This window comes from Carassius gibelio, chromosome B10 (assembly GCF_023724105.1).
Source record: "Carassius gibelio isolate Cgi1373 ecotype wild population from Czech Republic chromosome B10, carGib1.2-hapl.c, whole genome shotgun sequence".
NCBI classification, from domain to species: Eukaryota; Metazoa; Chordata; class Actinopteri; order Cypriniformes; family Cyprinidae; genus Carassius; species Carassius gibelio.
In genome coordinates, this window is record NC_068405.1 from 16,212,360 (window position 1) to 16,232,659 (window position 20,300).

Here is a 20,300-nt window from a genome sequence, read left to right on the forward strand (position 1 = left end):
ATATTGACTGAATTAATGAATTATGCATTTATACTATCCCAAGTCCCAAAATATTCACAAAACAGTCACAAAATATTATTTTAATGTGTTATTTGTTGAAAATAACCTTTACTAAGATTAATAAATGCTTTAGAAATTGTATTGTTAGTTCTTGTTAACTATTGCAGTTAACTAATGTTAACAAATTGAATCTTATTGCAAAGTATTACAGAATTAATTTATATCTGCCAATTGAAAACTTTGATCATGATCACTTAGAAAAGTAATACACTTCTCAACAAGCCACAACATTTCAAGCATCTTTCACAAAGGATTAGGGGCAGGTGTCAAGTCAAAAATCTTATATAACAATGTGTGAAATTTTATTTCATGGTAATAAAAAATGTTACTTTTAATTTACAAATGCAGTGTTAAAAAATTATGAACAAAAAAGGTCAGTATGCCCTTTAATAAATCTCCAGACAATGTGTGCTAAAATGCAGATGAGTCCTACAACATTTAGATGCAATGAAAGATTGTATTTCAATTCGTATGAGTCATATTTCAAAATGTTGCACTCAACATATTTTAGTCTGGCATTATAGTTTGGGAAAAGTTCAAAAATTGAATGTGTACAAGTTTTTTTCACAGTAACACTAATAAGTAAAAATAAATGATTCAGAATGAGACGTTCCACTGCTTTGGCATCACTATTGCTTATTGCTTAAGGAGCACGTCTTATTCCAAAAACAAAAAGTAGCTGAGGTGAACTTGAATCTTTCTTTGAATATGGAGGTGATCTGGATATTTACGTTCGCGCATCTCAAGCCTGGTTGGTTACATACAGATTATTTTTTAGACATTACTTCATTTAATAACAGACACTTAATGCTTTTTTTTTTTTAGATATAGCCTACTGTATTTCTTATGTATTTTTTGTTCATTTTAGTGACTGGTATCAGGAAGACATTCATGGAGACTGAGAATGCAAAAAGTGCACCAAATTTTTCTTTATTTTACAAAAAAAACAAAAAACAATTGTTGTTGATAATGGGAGCGTAGGCTATAAAAAATAATACTTATGTATTTTTTCTATCAATATTAAATCAATGAAAGAACTATGAAGTTTTCTCTTTGTAGTGCATTTTTAGGTTTGATAACTTGAAAAGTAAAGTCAACTTGAAAGTAACTTCAAAGTAAAGTAATTAGTAATCGGATTACTTTTTAAATGCAGTAATCAGTAATGTAATAAATTATTAATTATTTAAAGAAGTAATTAGTAATTTGTAGTGGATTACTTTTTTTAAGTAACTTATCAAACAATAGTACAAAAATAATTCAGTTGAACAAATAAATAAGAAATGTTACATTTTTTAAATAAAAAATAAAAACACTATATTTTTCAGTGTGTGAATTAAATATATATTTCTTATTAAAGTTACAAAACTAATATAGTCAAGAGCAGTGTGAGGTTTTCTTTCTGGAATTTTGACGTACATTTTTGTGTTTTTAACTGTTCTAGCACTTTAAAGTAAAAAAAGAAAAGAAAAAACTTTGTTCACGTACTCCCTCCCTTCACGTGTACATGCCTCTCTGACAGTGCTCAGAGACAGACAGACAATGCACACTTAGTGAAATGAGTTTTCTTTTGCTGCTGAATGCATTTCAGTGGCTTCAAAATCACTTAAAATTCACATGATGCTTAATAACATACAAATGATAGGTGTTTGTGACGACAGAGCACATCAATGTAACATGAGTGTATATCCACGACAAAGACGATAGTCCAAAGTCTCTGCCGGTTGACTTATTTACACCGGTTAATCGTGTAGAGGTATATCACCCACCCCTACACAGGATGCAGAATATACGGGGGCTTCACACATCGCAGCCTTGAGTGAGCAGAGGCCAGAGGCCTAGAATGGTCTAGAATGAGCCGCGGCCGGCTTGAGAAAAAAGAAATGATGTGACATACAGCCAATTATGGTGACCCATACTCAGAATTCATGCTCTGCATTTAACCCATTCAAAGTGCACACACACAGAGCATTGAACACACACAAACACTGTGAACACACACCCGCAGCAGTGGGCAGCCATTTATGCTATGAAGGAGTGATCTTGGGCTTGCAGCAACCACGTGACGACCCAGGGCTTGACGCCGCTTCGTCCACGGTGAAAGGCGATTTGGCGATCCACAGTGCAAAGTTGATGTATTCCTCAGTGACCAGCATGGATCAGCTCCAGGCATGATATCAGGATATCGTCCTCTTTTGGAAGGTCAAACAAAGTAGTTTCGCTTTCACAATGAAATACTCAGCGTCTATACAATGTGGCTGCAGCAGCAACAAAAATACTACAATGAGAATAAAAGACGCACCTTCTTTCTTTGCCTGAACATCTGTTAGATGAGTCTTAACTTTGATAAAGAATATCTCTTTAGATTTGAGACTTTAGTCTTTGCAACTTTACAGATCTTCTTTATGCACCAAGAGCTTGTAACACTCCAAAGAGAAAGGACAATTTTAAATTGTATCATATGTGACCCCTTTAACTATGCAACTTCTAAACTGTAGTATTGTTGGCTTTAATACTTGATTTAAGGTTCTTATAAGCTACAAAGCTCTTGTTGTACCTGTCAACTGTCGACTTCCTGAGCGGGAACTGTGTTGCAGTACAACTTTTCCGTGTGGGCTCGGTGGCCCTTCCTCTCTTAGTTCCTGCTTGGCTGTGCTCCCTGCAGTAGACTTGCTGAGTGCCGCAGAGTGCTGGATGCAGCGATGGGGAAGTGATTCAGGGCCTCCCCACATCTCTGGCATGCTCTCTCTCACACACACACACACACGCACACACACAAACACGATGAACACAGTCTCTGAGTCTGCCCAGAGAAAAGGAAGCCACTCCACAGAACATGAACACCTCTCTACTGTCCGATTGAACAGTCACTGAAACGCGCTCACACACACATACACACACACACACACACACACACACACTCAGAGAAGCATGCAGGAACAGAAAGTGAGAAGCCCAGAGGTAAGCAAAAAAGACTTTATACTGTACGTCATGTCGAGTGTGGAGAGAAGGAGGGACGCAAACTGAAGTAATTAAGTGCTGTTTCGATGCTGTAGTTGTCAAAGTCATAAACATTGTAAGTTGGCATTGCAAATTGTTGTCAAGAATGATTTTGAGTCTGTCGTAAGAAACTCTGCAGCAAAGTGACTCACCCCAAAAGCTTGTGTCTCTCTTTTTCTAGTTTATTTTGGTATCATTTTCTTGTTTCAATTCTCTCTTTGTCACTCTTTCTATTTTCCTTTCACTTTGTCTCTTTCCTCTTCCGTTTCCTTCTGTGTTTCTTTTAGAATCAAATATTCTGGAGAGCAAACTAATAAGCACTTGATCATCTCTTTTCTCTTTCTGTATATCATAATGTTTGGTTTTATAATTATGGTGATTTTATGATTAGTTATGTTACACGTGAGACCCTTATTGCTCTACTTGACTTATGTGTTCACTCACATGCTGCATTTCACTGCTGTATGAGCAAACTTCCGAGCAAAACATGTGGCTGTATTCTGAGCCTGTGTGTGTGTGTGTGTTTGAAGTGTTAAGGGGGGTGTTTGTGGTCAGATCTGATCCCCTGGTGCTTGATGCTTTTTCTCATGTTTGCTTCAACTGGTGGTGATGACACTCCAATTCAAATGTGCTATATGCACACACGTTTATAATGTTTATTATATAGAAGAAATAGAAGTTGATGTGTTAAGGGGGGGTTTTGTGGTCAGATCTGATCCCCTGGTGCTTGATGTTTTTTCTCATGTTTGCTTCAACTGCTGGTGATGACACTTCAACTCAAAGGTGCTCTATGCACACGTTTATAATGTTTATTATATAGAAGAAAAGAAGAGGGCTCAGCACTGAGCCCTGAGGTACACCATTACTCAGCCAGACATCCCCTCATTTTTGCTGGGACAGAGTGAGATAATAATAATAAAAAAAACAAGACAAAAAGAAATATAAAGTGCAGAAAGAAAGGTGGAATCAATGGACATTAAATGAGTTGAACATGTTCCCAGTCTGTGTTCACACAGTCTCTGTTGATCAGCTCCAATCAGGATCTCTGACTACGTAGTTCATCCGTCTGCCATCTCATCTGCTCCCCTCAGAATAACGCTATTGTTCACACGGGCTCTCATGTTTCGGCCTGGCTACTCTGCTGTTTGGACCCAGACTGTCTCTGTGTGTGTGTTTGAGAGAGAGTACTCATGTTACCCCTTTACTGTGCCTTGTTAGAATGGTAAACATGAGCGGCTAACAGATGCAGGGTCTGTTCTTTTATATCAGTGACACACACTCATAAACACAAGTGTTAGTGCACATCTTCAAATGGTCTAACCCAATACTATCTACTTATTGGATCAGAAAGTTTATTTTTTTCTGTTTATATGGGACTGTGAGCCCACAGTAATATGAAATGGGTGTTTTGAAGCGTCAAAGTTCAGTGGAAACTTTGTTAAAATCTTGATTTTATTTGTTGATCTTGATTTTATTAATTATGAAATTTATTATTATAAAATAATAACTAAGAACATGTTTTTTTATTAAAAAAAACAACACATCTGTCACCCTACAATATAATATGTGAGATGTTGGTTAATCTCAAACTGCCTGATCTCACACAGCAAATCCCCTGATAATCCATAGACTTCAGTAATTACAATGTAGCATTTTTTGTTTGTTTGTTTTTTGAAAATACTGTTCTAAAAGTTCTTTAAAAACAATTGATTCTTTCCTTTCCTGCACTCACAAAGCTGTAGGGTGTTGTTGGTGTTACCTGGATGTTCCTATGCAGCTGGTTGGGTGATGTGCATAGTTGCTAGTGTGCTTTGAGTGGTTGCTAGGTATTTTCTTGGCCCAAGTCAATATAGCCTGTCCATGTCTATGATATTGTAGCCCCTAGATATGTCATGAGATTTGTTTGTCTTTGTATTGTCATCTGCAAAGTACAACTAATCACAGCCTTCTCCTCAACAAACACACTACAAAAACACCTAAATAAAAATAATTTATAATGTTAAATTCAATTCAAGTTTATTTTAAAGGTGCTTTTCACGATACAAATCATTGCAAAGCAGCTTTACAGAAAATTAAGTTTCTACAATATATTTAGAAGTAGCTTATCAGTTGTGACTGTCAAATTGATGTACATATGGCAGAAATGTAATGTAAAATCCAGTTAATGAGGTAATCAAACAGACAATATACATTATTAACAGCAGTGATTATATGTTGCAATTCAACTTGTAGCAAAATTTGGTAGTTTATGTTGTTTTAGGGTTGCATTCATCTGAGGTCCTCTGAGGGGTTGGCATCATCTCTTCATCTCTTCATCACCTCTTTTCGGTCATTTTAGGTCTTTGTAAGGGCTGGATCTAGACTGAAGCTTGTGTAAGTCCTAGTTACCATGGGATGTTAATCATGTGGCAGAAAAAGAGAAACAAATAGAGACGTAATTAGCGTAGCTGCTGTTCAAACAAAGCAAAAATGATTTGTTCAAACCAAGCCAAGCAATAATAATAATAATCAGATATAACTGCAGTACAAGATTATTAAGATTAAAAGATGGATCTTTAATCTAGATTTAAATAGAGAGAGTGTCTGAACCCTGAATGTTATCAGGAAGACTATTCCAGAGTTTGCGAATGCGAAATGTGAAAAAGCTCTACCTCCTTTAGTGGACTTTGCTATCCCAGGTACTACCAAAAGTCAAGAGTTTTGCGACCTAAAAAAAACACACTCTGTTATCTTAGATAATTTACAAATTTAATCTGGCCTTGTTGAGATTTATAGTTGTGTATCATTAGAATAACAATGGAAACTAATTTCATATTTTCTAATAATATTACCAAGGGGCAACATATATATTGAAAATAGGGACAGATCCTTGTGGCACGCCATACTATACTGTTGATAATTGAGATGATTTCCCGTTTAAATAAAAAAAGTGGTAGCGATCCGACAGATATAATCTAAACCATTTTAAAGCCTAGCCTTGAATACCCACATAGTTTTGTAATCAATCTATGAGTATTTCATGATCTATAGTGTCGAACACATCTCTAAGATCAAGTAAAAAAATATTTAAATTGTCTAGGAATTAAATGGAAATTATTGAATGATTTTAGTAATTGGCTAATTAATGATGTTGAGATAATTAGTGTTTAGAAAAGTGGGTGGAGGTATTGAATTGCTTTGCACACTGAGGAAGGCTTTGAGCCTATACGTTTACATTTTTCAATAAATTCAATTCAGTCAGAAAGTTTAGTGCAAGTGTGAGTGCAGGCCAGTGGGTGAGTGGGGAGGGGGATAATCAGGCTCAGTTCAAGGCAACCATGCCTGTTATGAGTACATCCTAAGTGATAAAGTCCACCACTTCTTGGGACTGTTCTCTATTCACCCCCTTCCTAACAATTTCTAGTGCTTAAATTATTGACATTTCAATGTCAGGACTAATTGACTGAATATGGGTAGGGTTCATGACCCCCAGAATAAAATGTGCAGTTAGCACTTTCAGAGTCAGAGTTTTTCCTCTGACTGTGCTCTTCTTCCAGCCCAGAAGGTCTTCAGACAGGGTGACAGGAAATGAGGAGGAGTGTACCCAGATAGGAGGATGTTTTAGGGCCAATATGCTTGTTCTCTCTGTGTCAGCATTCTCACGGTGTTCGCACAACTTTGGTCATAGTGCTCATGTGTTGTTTGTTAATTATTTTTTTGTGAAATTGTACTTCTATTTTAAAATCACAGGTACAGAGAAACACTGGGAGGGATGGTAGGCTCTTGCGGTGTGTCCTTTAGCTGCCAGTGAACTCCTATGAACTTTGTAGCTCATTAAGGTTAGCAAGAAACCTGAATTCAGCCACAAGGCAGCACAAAATCAAACTCAACTCGACTGGAATTCTGGACCTTGCTGCCTAGTGACTACATTTGTTTTGATATTGGTTTTGATATAAACTGTATGTATGTATATATATATATATATATATATATATATATATATGTGTGTGTGTGCGTGTGTGTGTGTGTAATTAGTTTAACCTTTTAATTAGTTTAACTTTAGTTTGCCAAATTTGTGCTTCAAGTAGAACATATTTTATTTATTTTTTATTTATTTCATAATTGTATTTTAAAATTCTAAATTCTAAGTTTTTCCTATAATATTTATAATATTTTAGTTCTCAGCTTTGGTTCAGTTAATGAATATTTTTAATGGTTTTAGTTTTAGTTAAAAACAATACTGCACAGCCAAAATTATTTTATAAAAGCACTTAGATTTTTACAGTAATTACAGTTTTTTTTTTTGCATATTGTTGTCATATAACACAGCTATATCAGTTTACACAGAGTAGTAAGTAATTTTATCACACTGAAGTTATGAGCTCTCTGCTGTTTCAGGATTTCTCAGGTGTGAGCAGAAGAGTTGTCCCTACACCATTCTGTTTTATTTGAGATAATTGCATGTTACTAGGTGTGATTACTAACAGCATTGCCATGATTAATAGAGTGATTAGCCAACTGCTACGGGCTGTTTTTTGGAGAGGGGGAGATGCAACATGGGAATCTTAATTAGGTTTTCCATGTTGAGTGAGTAAACCCACGCTGCAGGCTTATATAACCCAAAGCAACATTTGCGATTTGTAAACCAGGGTATTTTTAGCACTATCTTTAAAAGCAAGATCCATATCTGGACTCTAATCCATTCTGTTTAAAATCTGTTTGCTCCATTTTCCATCTTATTGTTTATTCCCTTGGTATAGCTATCCAGAAGTGGTATGCTGTCTCTAAGATTGGTTAATTTAGCCACAATTTGTCATATTTGTACCACAAATATGCATTTACTGAGGTTGTTTTCTTGAGAGGCACTATACACATTGTGATAAAACTACATGCATATATAATGGACATTTCTTTGAAGCTATCAATCTCAAAGGCTTTTTATACTGCACTAAACCCATTTGTCTTTTAAAGCCAGAACTAAGGCCACTTTTAACCCCGAGTAGCCCAGGATTATGTTTACTCAGGTTTTTGGTGCAATGTCTGATTTATTTGAAGCAAAGGCTCTTTAGAGTCAACTAATGACTTCCTTTTTTTCCTGGAAAAATATCACAGTGAAAATTAATTTAAAGTCAAAATTGAAACATTTGTAGTGTATGTAGTCAGGGAGTCATTTCTATCGAGCCACATCAATTGAGTCTTCTTGCTCTTTCTTTTACAGTATGTAGTTCCCAAGAGGTGTCTCAGAGCTCAAATCTAATTGTCCTTTACCACTGTAATTAAACACTCTGGAAAAAGCTATCAAACTTCTAATTAATATCTAGTCGGTCCACTTTCAGCTCAGCCTCAAACTCGTCTGTCTCCACAGTCAACTCCAGCATGCATATGCTCCGGGAATGCCTCTCCACAACATTAAAGTCAAAATGCTACCCATCATTCAGACCTTTCAGCTGGAATTTGACAGCTAGGATGGTCTGAACTATGCAGGAAAGTCACTGCAGCAATCTTTGTATTCTTTCTACAAAAGCGTAAGTTCTATATCATATAGAATGTTGATGTACTGTATGTGGGTGTTTTGATTTTGTGAAGGTGCATGTTACTTATGGAGAATAAATTCAGCATCAGAATCATCTCTAATACAAGGGCCAGAGGAGGGTAACAACTGACATATTTTAGCACAGCTTTTATGTGAAGTTGCATCTTGAAGCAAGATTGGAGCAGACAAAGAACTTGGCTGTGTAAAGACACCTTTTATCACAAATTTGATCACAGACTGTGCTTTACAATCTCAGGTTCTCTATAAACCCTATATTGATTTGCAAACACATAAAGTCAATTATAAGTGGTTCATGACCGATTTACAATGACAGACCTTTAGCTCCTAGCCTTTAATGTTACTGGCAGGTTTGATACATTCTTCCTGTGTTTTTCTGCAGGCCAGAGCAAATGACACCGAGAGGGAGAGGTGTATCCATCCCAGCCTCCAATACAGAGTGCTGATGCTTTACTGTAAAACCGTAATGTAGCGCAGTCTGAGGCCAGACTAGATCTTCTCGTGCTGAATGCATGCTGAAATATTAATGTCACTTGGAGTGCGTTTAGCTGCAGGTATGAGGCTAACGCAGAAGTGAAAACAGACCTGCTAGACATATTACTGTGCTGCAGGCATGAGCTGCTAAATTATGAGGCCTTGAAAACAGACACTTGATTAACTTTTCTGGGATCTAATCATGTGTGGTGATTAGCAGACGGAACTTTCTCTAACTTCCATTTTTATTTGAATGAATCTATTTATAAATGTTTTAATGATTTAATTAAACACAAATGATTATGCTCAAATCAGAGTCTTGTGGACTGGAGAAAGCACAAAGTTTTGTAAGAAATAAATAGATTTATTTAGCCAGGATTGATCAAAAGTAATAGTATGTTGATAATGTAACAAAAGATTTCAGTTATTAATTATATTCTGATTCAAATCATTAAAGGATCCTGAAAGATGTTTCCAGGTTTCCACAAAATTATTAAGCTGCACAACTTCTTTCAAGAAAAGAAAAAAAAAGTTTCTTGAGCATATTTTAATGATTTCTGAAGGATCATGTGACACTGAAGACTGGTAAAATGATGCTGAAAATTCAGCTTTGCCATCTTAATAATAAATCTTTTTTTTATATATTTTTTTTATTTCAACAATCATACTGTTTTACTATATTTTTAATCAAATAATACAAATAATACTCTTTTAATAAAGAGACTAATATCAAAACGGTTAAAACCTCTTACTAACTCTAAACTTTTGAACAGTAGTGTACATCGTTGGGACGCTTCATCCCTATCCCCAAGCACCCTTAGTAGACAGCAGACAGGATCAGTCGGTTCTGCTAATGTATCAGGATCTGATTAGTTGCAATCCTTCAGTCTTTTCACTTCAGTGAAGCTCTGTGTGAATGCTCCCTCTGCTGGACAACATGAGCGCTTACACTACCCACATTCCCCTCTCTTCCCCATGTGTTCATGAATTTATAGTACAGTAATACAACTTGCACTGGCAGCTTTGTGTTAATGAGACTATCAAACTCTCTTTCGGGGTTATATAACTGTGTTTATTGTTAATTAAGTGATGTGCCATATTTTATCCTGACAGCAAGGATACTGTAATTAGCATGCAGTACATCACTTGACTCTGCATATGAACCCTATATTTGTAATTACAGTTAAAGTAGACCTCACTTCATGTGCCGATTTGTGCTTGTGATCCATAACGTGCTGTGTTGAGCTGAATCAGGAGCTGGTTATTGGAGAAAACATAAAAGATCAGCACACGGATAGATTGGTTTTAAACTGTGAGTAATATTTTGTTGACCAGAGCCAGATTTTCTTCCTCGTGCCAACCATGCGAACGACGATTCACTTTCTGACCATTTACCGTGCCGTCAGTTCACATCACAGCAGATTCGGTCTCAGAATGTCATGCACAGTTGAGTAGATTCCTAAAATAGAATGACCTTACATTACATTTTACATGGGCTCTGTGCAGTGACAGCTCTGTGGTTTTTAATACTGTGATTTAAAGGGATAAATCACACAAAAATGTTTATTTTAATTTTTTTATTTACCCAAATAATTTCAAAGTTTACTGTTATATGGTCATATGGACTACATCAAAGTAGATTACTTAAATGTGGATTTTCTTTGCTTTTCTTCTTTTTTATTTCTTTTTTATTTTTGGAGCCTAATGTGTAGTATTTAGTTTTATTTTTACAAAAGAAAAAAAAGCTATGATGCATTGTAACTGCATTCAGGAATCCTTCCTAAGGCATCATTACCCATCACATAAAGCAGTTCACGCATGACCACACAACACACAGTGCACATGTACACACACAGGCCATTGTGTACTCTGTATCTCCCAAAGGCCCGGGGCTTTAGTGCAGATCCACTCACTGTGTACCTTATGTGTGTTTGTCTATGAATTCATGTTAATTAGATTCACTCTCTGTTTGAACAGAATAAAACACAGAGCTGCATCCCTCTTAGCTGTTATCACACATCTGAGGTGGGATTTACACACTGGTATTTTTAGAAGTGTTTCTTCAGGTTGGTTTGGCACACAGGTGAACTGGCACAAAAACAAATGCTAAGATCTCATAATAGCTTCCTGCAGCTTTCCACATCTATAGGGAAGGCCAGACCCCCTTCTGTTGCTTATAACACGTAAGCTCACAAACATGCACTCATCACGCACGTCCTGATTTTGCTGAGTTAGATGTATTCCTAGGTCAACATGTTTTGTTGACCCTGGAACAACATTTTACTCAAAAAATGTAGTCTTGACCATATCCCCACAACTAAACCTAACCTTAACCATGAGTGATCCTTAAAATCAGAGGAAAGGATAGATGAATGACACTGATGTACAAGCACCTAATAGTGATTGTAAGCATAAACTTCACAAAATCTATAAACTTGTTCTTCAAATCTGATTGGTTAATCACAGTGTTGTTCCAGGGTCAACAAAGATGTTGTCCCAGGAACATGTCTCACTTGGTAAAATCGGGTTCTGCCACTCATCACCACAAATTCAACATTCCATTTAATGCTTACCAATACAGTAATATTTTTGTATGTTTATAAACCAAAATTTTAGTACTGTAGGGTTTTAAACTTTGCAAAATTACAATTTGTTATGAAGCAAAATGGCATGTTGTGTATTTATATATTTTCTTTCTTTCTTTCTCTGTCTGTCTCGTCATTAGTCTTTAGCCAGTTTTAGCAGTTTTACTCATTTAGGCTGATTAGCCAAATGGTTGTTAACATGATAGGAGAACATCATCAAACTGGTAAGCAGCCAATCATTGGAACCCGCACTCTGGGTTTGGCAGTTTGCTGTGCAGGCTTGTAAACATCTCTTAGAGTTGTGCTAATTTGTAGGCTAGAACATCTGCAGTTGATCTTAATATACATTCTCGTCTTGGCATAGAAACCAGGTTGACAAAAGAGTATTGCATATGTTGTGCTTTTGACTGTGTGTTATTCCTGTGATAGAAAAGTTTAATTTTCAGCAGTTTTCACAGTGTTACGTGATCCTTAAGAAATCATTAAAATATTTGATTAACCTTTATTTATAAAGATACCTCTAAAGCTCTTCTGCAAGAGTGCCCTGGCAAGATATGCAGCCCAAATTTATGAATGCATATAAAAAACAGTAACATACAATACACAATAAAAGACTTTGCAAAAAGAAAAAAAAACTATAAGAGCCATTATCTGTGTGTATCAGATAATGATACATACAGACTGATGTAAACTATGTAAGCTTTTCGTGTACACATTACAATGTCATTAATTACAGCTGTCTGGTTTTCAAAGAAATCAAAGCCGTTAACACTGCTTTCATGCTGAATTTCTAAAAAGTCACACTTGGCTTTCCTAATAAATTCAGTTGGCGACAATTATGACATGTAGTTACTTTACCAGGATGTTGTCACTAGTTTATCTCACAGAAACACAAAAAAGTCATGATCATATTTAACTTAAAAAATAAAAAATAAAACAAAGGTTTGTATATGGAAAATGAAGCATAGGACTTAAGAAAGCTTCAGGCAGACAGGGTTGTGAAATAGTGTGTGACTCAGACCAGAGTAGAGAAAGGGACCAAGGGAAAAAGAGAATTGAGATCTAAATGGAGGCTGCATCCCAGTTGTGTGTGTGTGTGTTTAGGGAGAACGTTTGGTGTTCATGCATTAGGCGGACTCTTGCTCATCCAGGAGTGAAGAGTCTCGTGCTTTCTCTCTGTCTACATCAGTGCTTGTAGCATGAGTGCAGCACTCCTGCTGCGAGAGGAATGTCTCCGATAGTGAGGAACCCCGACTGTTTTAATCCAATGCTCTGCCACTGTAAGGTTGCGTGCCATGACAACACCTTGTCGCTGATGTTCGGATGTAAGGTAGGCATCCATCATCAGGGCTGTTTTACAGGAAAGAAGCTATTTGAGTTGATTATAGATTATACATGAACACTTTTGCAAGCTCTAGGAATGCTGCTGTTTTGCCGTGTCAGGAAGTATGTCAGTGGTGTGTCACTCAACATTTACTTCTTATGTGGATTATTGGGCTGCAATAATAATTTCTATTGAAATGTGTTGCTCTGCATGGATGATTTGTTTTAATTGATTTAATGAGTTTTAAGTCATTCAAGGCATTTATAACCCTCACTTTGAAAACAAGCACTTAAGTTTGGCTTTTTTTTTTACAGTAAAACATCTTCAAACCTCTGTAAGGTCACTTGGATCAAGATGCTAATGTTGTATTCAGTTGACGTGCTGCACTTGTTTGTTTGTTTGCTATCATGTATGGTACTTCATTCAGAACCAATTAGTCCAGACGGCAGAGGCAGTATGCAGCACAGCATGCTAATTAGATAATTCAGCTATGTACAGTAAGTAAAATTAATTGCAGCTGCAGATGTAATTCTGTCCATTGTGCTTGTCTATATGGTGTCACTCAATTTGGTTTATTTATAATGCATAGAAATATGCAGATGAGTGTATTTAATTAGATGAGAAGTGTCTTACAGGAGTAAATCACTTAGAATGGACTGTGTGTGTGTATATATATATATATATATATATATATATATATATGTGTGTGTGTGTGTGTGTGTGTGTGTGTGTGTGTGTGTGTGTGTGTGTGTGTGTGTGTGTATGTAAAAGATGGAAAAAAGGGTTTTGACTGTTTTATGATTTGATTTTGACCCAAATGTGATTCAAAGGAGCAGCGTCATAGTTTGTGTCATATGGTTGTTCATGAATCTGATATTCAGACTTCCACTGAGAGATTTGAAATTTGAAGTAATGTTTTTTGATTACAGATATGTGTATGTGCAGTTACTCATGCTGTTCCAAACTTGACTTTTTGCTTCTCTGGAACACAATGTTATTCTGCAATTATAAAGAAGGATCACACTGTTCTCTTCTATACAGTGAAACTGATTGGGGACCAGAGGTTGTTAAATTCCATAAAAGTAATACCCAAGTATTCTGAAGATTTTTTTTCTGAGGAACAGACTAAAATGAGTTGATTTTCACAGCAAATCTTGCTTTAAAATTCTTGCTTGACTAGTTCTACCATTCACTTTCTATGGTAAATGGTCACTTTCATCTTGTGGAAGAGAGCAGCTCAGACACCCTGCTATAAATATTTTTATGGAGAGTTTTATGTATGTATTTATTTATTTTAGTTTTATAAAGTGATTCATATGTTTCAATTTAAACACAGTATTTTACTTTGGCTTAAAATCTAGTTTAGCATTTTCTCAGTAGCTGAGGAGGTAGAAGTGGCAGGATCTTGCCAGCTGTCGTTAACCCTTCCTTCTTCTGCAGGCTGAATGAACCCTGTGAGCTGACAATGATGAGCTCTGGGTTTATTAGGCCGCAGAAAAGGGGTCAGCGCACACAATCGCGAGGAGATTCCAGAGCCTTCAGCCACGCCAGCTCATATTCCCATCTTCTCTCATCTCAAAGAGACCGAGAGTGAGGGAAGTGAGGAAGAAGCCTTCAGCACAGGGGCACGTGAACAAGCTAGATCCACATAGTGTGTTGGAAAACCCCACAGCCTGTTCACAAATACAGTACATTAATGCACCTCCATACACAAACACATCTGTCCTTATACAAATATATTAGCACATTTTGAAAATCTGTAGACTGCGCTAGCTGCCGTCTATCACATTATCATGCTGCATATGTCCGATTAAAAGTGATATATTGTGATATATCAGGTGTTGCAGTATTACTGTATTTTTGACACTTGTGTGCGGTGTGAGACAGCTTCCCATAACATTAATCATATATTCTGCACATCACTATGGCATTTAGCATGCAAGCTTTATGCATTTTTATTAGTCCATTTTATTTGACCATTTTATCTGTTTTACATTGCTTTTACATGATGTGATATGGTAAACAGTGTGAAACCATGCAGTGTTAAAAAACTGCAACAGCAATAGTCAATCATCATAAACTAATCAGTGCTTACCTCACTAAATATGCATGAGCCTGGTACAGGCCTTGCATTTTCTGCAGTTCACATTTATCATTTATCAAAATGTATTATTATTATTAGAAGCTATATGAGTTTTTTTTTTTGCTTTTGTAGGTTTCATTTGATTTAAAGTAAGGGGTTCTGATTAGTGTGAGTTCTACTGTGCATGTTTATACTTTTGATTTGCAGATCAGTAGCCTCAGCTAAATAGCTGTGGTCCATTTACTGAGCTGTGACCAGTGACCTGACTGTTATATGTTAGTACAGTGCAGTGCTAAAGCATCATTGGTGAACTCTGCCTCATTCATTGCCGCTGTAGTGGTTCTGTCAGAGTCACACAAACAATGTGGCATTCTGTGCTGTCATTACTAAGGCTGATATTTCAATAATGTTTCAGAATCAATGGGATAAATTCAGTAAAAAATGTCACTTATTCAATTATTTTTTAATAAAGTCCAAAGGTGGTTGTAGGAATTCTGGGTGATCTGCTCTGACAGAATATAGTATATTTACTTTATTCTGTTTATGCTGCTTTATTTAATTTTTGGACACAGAAGGGCCACCGTTCAAGTGGGAATGAAACATGACATGGAGGGATAAATAAAGTATTTTAAAATAAATATGGTGGGTAATTCGAAGCAATGGTTTACAGATCACAATGCAAGCAGGAGAAGTCTCATATTATGCTTGTCATGATCACATGTGACAACATGTAGGATCAACACTTTTCATGTATCGCAGAGTACAATGAAATTAATTTACATTTAACCAGTTTAATATGGAGAGGCACTGAAATGTAGTCCTTTGTTTGTATTTTTGCCCTACACAGTACATGACGTGAGTACAGTTAGCTATTTAGGTTTGTACATTAGCATGGACTCACTAACTTCAGTGGTAGCTAGTTTTAGCCAGAGAGACTTTGCTGAAGCACAAGATGACATTAATGTTCTGCTTGAGCAGATGAAAATTTTAACTTAATGAGTGTATGACCAAAAGAAAATTTACGAATTAATTGGGATTGTGGTTGAATGCTTAGGGACATTTTGCTCTGTTTTGGTTGGGTTTAGGAAATGCAATAAAACAAAATCTATTGCCTATCTTCTCAGGATACCTGGAATCAGTGTTAGAAGTACGCCTGGCACATAATTTTTACATTTTTAAAGCATGAACACCATCAAACTGATGCAAGCTTCAGATCTTCCAATGTTTCTCTATACTTCTGAAACCTAAAGCTGTCTGAGTTCCGCTCCCTGTGCAACTGATACTCAACTGCCATTGGCTCATCTGTGTTTGAGGGGAGGGGCTTACGATAGGTCTATTCTAAAACCACACCAAAGGGCATTGAAATTTATGTGGGTGATTTACTGACAATGAGCAAATTAAAGAACACAGACATAACATCTCATCACGGCCAACGCAATATACAAAGCGCAGTGCAAAGAGGAAAGCAGGCAGAACAACAGGAAATTCTCAATGACAGGAAGGAAACAGAAGCATGTCGTGTTGTAGTTATTTGTAGTGCCTTTACCCACATCTCTTTCTTGGCTTTACTAAAACCTGTTCAATCCCGTCACTATTACTGCAGCCCGTTAGCTCTGTGTATCCACCAAGGAGAGAGGATTTGCATCTTTATTTTCAGTTTTGTTTACCAGTTCTTCCCTGTTCCGTTCCCCTCATTACGTTTGTAACAATAAGCAGATTAGCTGTGGCTGGCAAATATTTTCTTGTTTTTTTCTTTTATAGACCATTCCAAGCAGTTTGCCGGCAAAGTCTGTAATCTTCAAATGGCATGTTGAATGTCCGCAGAGGTCTGAAGTCAGGGAAGAGACCTTCAGAGTGAAAATACTGTCCAAGGATTCTACTGAAAAGACCATGTTGTACTAGCATGACTAGCTGCTGGATTTGTTGACCAGCACAACACAATATATGCTTGTCTTTTCCACAAATCCAAAGGTTGAAAATCTAGTGTGGCTGGTGTTTCTAGATTGAATCTCTGAGTGTGCATTTTATACGGAAGATATTTCCCTACCATTTACTGCTATGGAGTATGAGAGCTGCTATTAGCCTAGGCTGGATAATTGCAGGTAATAATAGTGTAGAAAGAACAAGTCAGGGGCAACAAGAGATGCTTACAGCATTTGAGAGAGGGAGACAATAGCAGCTTTTAAAGAAAGGTTAGACGGTTGCACGACCTGCTACTCTTTGAGAACCCTGGGGACGACCTTTTCTCACCCACCTGTCATTACTTTAAATTAACTTCATTTATCTCTGCCTTCACATACAGTAATACAGCAGTTCAGCACACTGCTTTTTTGCAGCATGTAGTACATTGTCAGTGAAAATAGTGTGTATATGTACTCATATAGTGTAACACAGTCGATAATTTAATACTCTTTTATGGACATCAAAATTAAGGTTTTTGTGTCTTAGTTCTTGCATCAGATACATGATGTTTAAAGTGGTTAATTTTTTGTGGTATGTGTGTATTCTTAGCACAACTTTCATTCTGTTATTTAGATCTCTTGTGACTTCTTCCCTCAGATGAACCGTCTCACATATGTCAGCTATCAGACTGCCAGCTGACAGTCCGCATGGCAGTCTGCAGCTCAGAAATCCAGATTCATAGCATTGGATAACTTATGACTTAAGAATGTCCCACACCATTGATCTATCTCTTAGAGAACCTGCATTGGACCAATATTTGTGGAGAAAAAGGCATTTTTGAGCTTTAAAGGCTTCTTTCAAAAAAACTAATAAATAATTATAATTAAAACCCTTAACACAGCAAACTATTGAAGCATAACGTATACAAAAAATGTTGAATAAAAATAATTGTCTGTGGCTATTATCAGTTATGATACTACCTTAGAAGGCTGTGAGGTGTCTTACTATGCTTTGGAACAGTGATGAAGTTCTCTCTTGAGTTTTAGATAGAAGATGGAACATTCCAGCTGTTTCTCTGAGGATTAGGGATAATGAGAAATACTGTAACTCATGGTAGTGTAAAGCACATCTACCTCAGTGCATAATGCCAGTCAGTAAGGTGTAGGATAATTACTCTGCTGTGCATGGAGTCATTTCATCAGAGAGAATTAAAGCTCTCATGTTCTCTGCAGGTGGGCTCATGCAGCCTAAGCCCCTGAAATATAATTATGTGCATATTTATTTATTTTTTTGTTACACTCCGTATAGAGGATTGTGATGGTGAGTCCACTGACAAGGAGATACTTGAGCTTTTTTGATTGCAGAAGTGGTAATTATGGCTCTCAGCTGCCTCCATATTAGTTATATTCATTACATTTGTGTACTTGGTATATGCTATTACTCAGTGAGTTGTGTTACATTCAAGATTTTATCAGAGATTTTATCAGTTACATGCCTTCACTGGGAATTGACAACTGGCAGTGCTAGCTTGACAACTGGAAACATCTACTTGATTATTATTATTTTTTTTTTCAGCTTGGTGTTTCAATTTGTGGGATAGCAATTATATTTATTTTACTTTTTATTTTATTTTTTAAATAGGACATTTGAGTCTGGAAAGTGTATCATTTGTCATCTAAAAGCAGGCTTACAGAGCCTGATGCTTCCAAATTAAGGCAAGGTTGTTGGCTTTCAAACAGTAAATGAGTAATAAATTGCAGTTTGTTCAGTCTCGGTGTATTTTTATTTGTGCGTGTGTGTGTGTGTGTGTATATGGCACATCAGATTGTACTTTTTTGTTGGTCTAAGCTTCTTCCCTTGTGTTTGTTTTGGTTCATTTGTGTGAGGCTGGTGAATAGCCTCCACTACTTTTCAAACGTTTTTTTTTTTTTTTTTTTGGGATGCATTAAATTAATCAAAAGTGAAAGTAAATACATTCATAATGTAACAAAATATTTCTATTTCAGTTATCTTTTTATCCTTCTGTTCATCAAAGAAAGAAAATTCAAATTTTCCACAAAAATTGTAAGCGTTTTCAAAATTGATGATGATGAAAGCTTTTCTTGTGCGCCAAATCAGGATATTACACTATTAATATTGTATTAAAATAATATTAATATATTAAAATAATGCCAATATTAAATGTAATAATGTTTCACAATGTTACTGATTTTACTGTATTTTTGATCAATAAAATGCAGATTTGGTGAGCATAAGAAATGTCATGCCAAATATTGGCTCATTTTGGATTTCATGAGAGCTACACATTCCAAAAAAGTTGGGACAGGTAGCAATAAGAGGCCGGAAAAGTTAAATGTACATATAAGGAACAGCTGGAGGACCAATGTGCAACTTATTAGGTCTTAGGTGCTGCATCACATACAGGAATGCTACTGTAATGAAAATCACAACATGGGCTACAGAATACTTCCAGAAAACATTGTCGTTGAACACAATCCACCGTGCCATTTGCCGTTGCCGACTAAAACTCTATAGGTCAAAAAAGAAGCCATATCTTAACATGATCCAGAAGGCGTTTTCTCTGAGCCAAGGCATTTAAAATGGGCTGTGGCAAAGTGGAAAACTGTTCTGTGGTCAAACTAATCAAAATTTGAAGTTCTTTTTGGAAAACTGGGACGCCATGTCATCCGGACTAAAGAGGACAAGGACAACCCAAGCTGTTATCAGCGCTCGGTTCAGAAGCCTGAATCTCTGATGGCCTGGGGTTGCGTGGCATGGGCAGCTTACACATCTGGAAAGGCACCATCAATGCTGAAACGTATATATCCAAGTTCTTGAAAAACATATGCTCCCATCCAGACATCGTTTCTTTCAGGGAAGACCTTGCATTTTCCAACATGACAATGCCAGACCAAATACTGTATCAACTACAACATCATGGCTGCGTAGAAGAAGGATCAGGGTATTGAAATGGCCAGCCTGCATCCAGATCTTTCACCCATAGAAAACATTTGCTGAAGACCTAAGAAGACCTTAGACAGTTGAGCAACTAGAAGCCTGTATTAGACAAGAATGGGAAAACATTCCTATTCCTAAACTTGAGCAACTTGTCTCCTCACTCCCCAGATGTTTGCAGACTGTTATAAAAAGAAGAGGAGATGCCACACAGTGGTAAACATGGCCTTGTCCCAACTTTTTTGAGATGTGCTGATGCCATGAAATTTAAAATCAACTTATTTTTCCCTTAAAATGATACATTTTCTCTGTTTAAACATTTGATATGTCATCTTCGTTGCATTATGAAAAAAAATATTGAAATTTGAAACTTCCACATCATTGCATTCT

General features: G+C 36.5%; 1 protein-coding gene across 18 annotated transcripts in view; it reads left to right on the forward strand.

The window, feature by feature from the left end:
- The window catches only part of LOC127966553 (disks large homolog 2), a 186,218-nt gene that overhangs the window by 59,754 nt on the left and 106,164 nt on the right, over positions 1-20,300 (forward strand). For 2 of the 18 annotated variants that reach the window (XM_052567629.1, XM_052567632.1), the window contains exon 1: positions 2,838-3,018. The exons of 15 other annotated variants lie outside the window; for them this stretch is intronic. In XM_052567629.1, coding sequence (XP_052423589.1) covers positions 2,989-3,018 — 30 coding nt within the window. In that variant the 5' untranslated portion in view covers positions 2,838-2,988. Of the gene's footprint in view, positions 1-2,837; positions 3,019-20,300 lie in introns of those variants that run through there. One more of the 18 variants, XM_052567633.1, reaches the window with a different exon arrangement.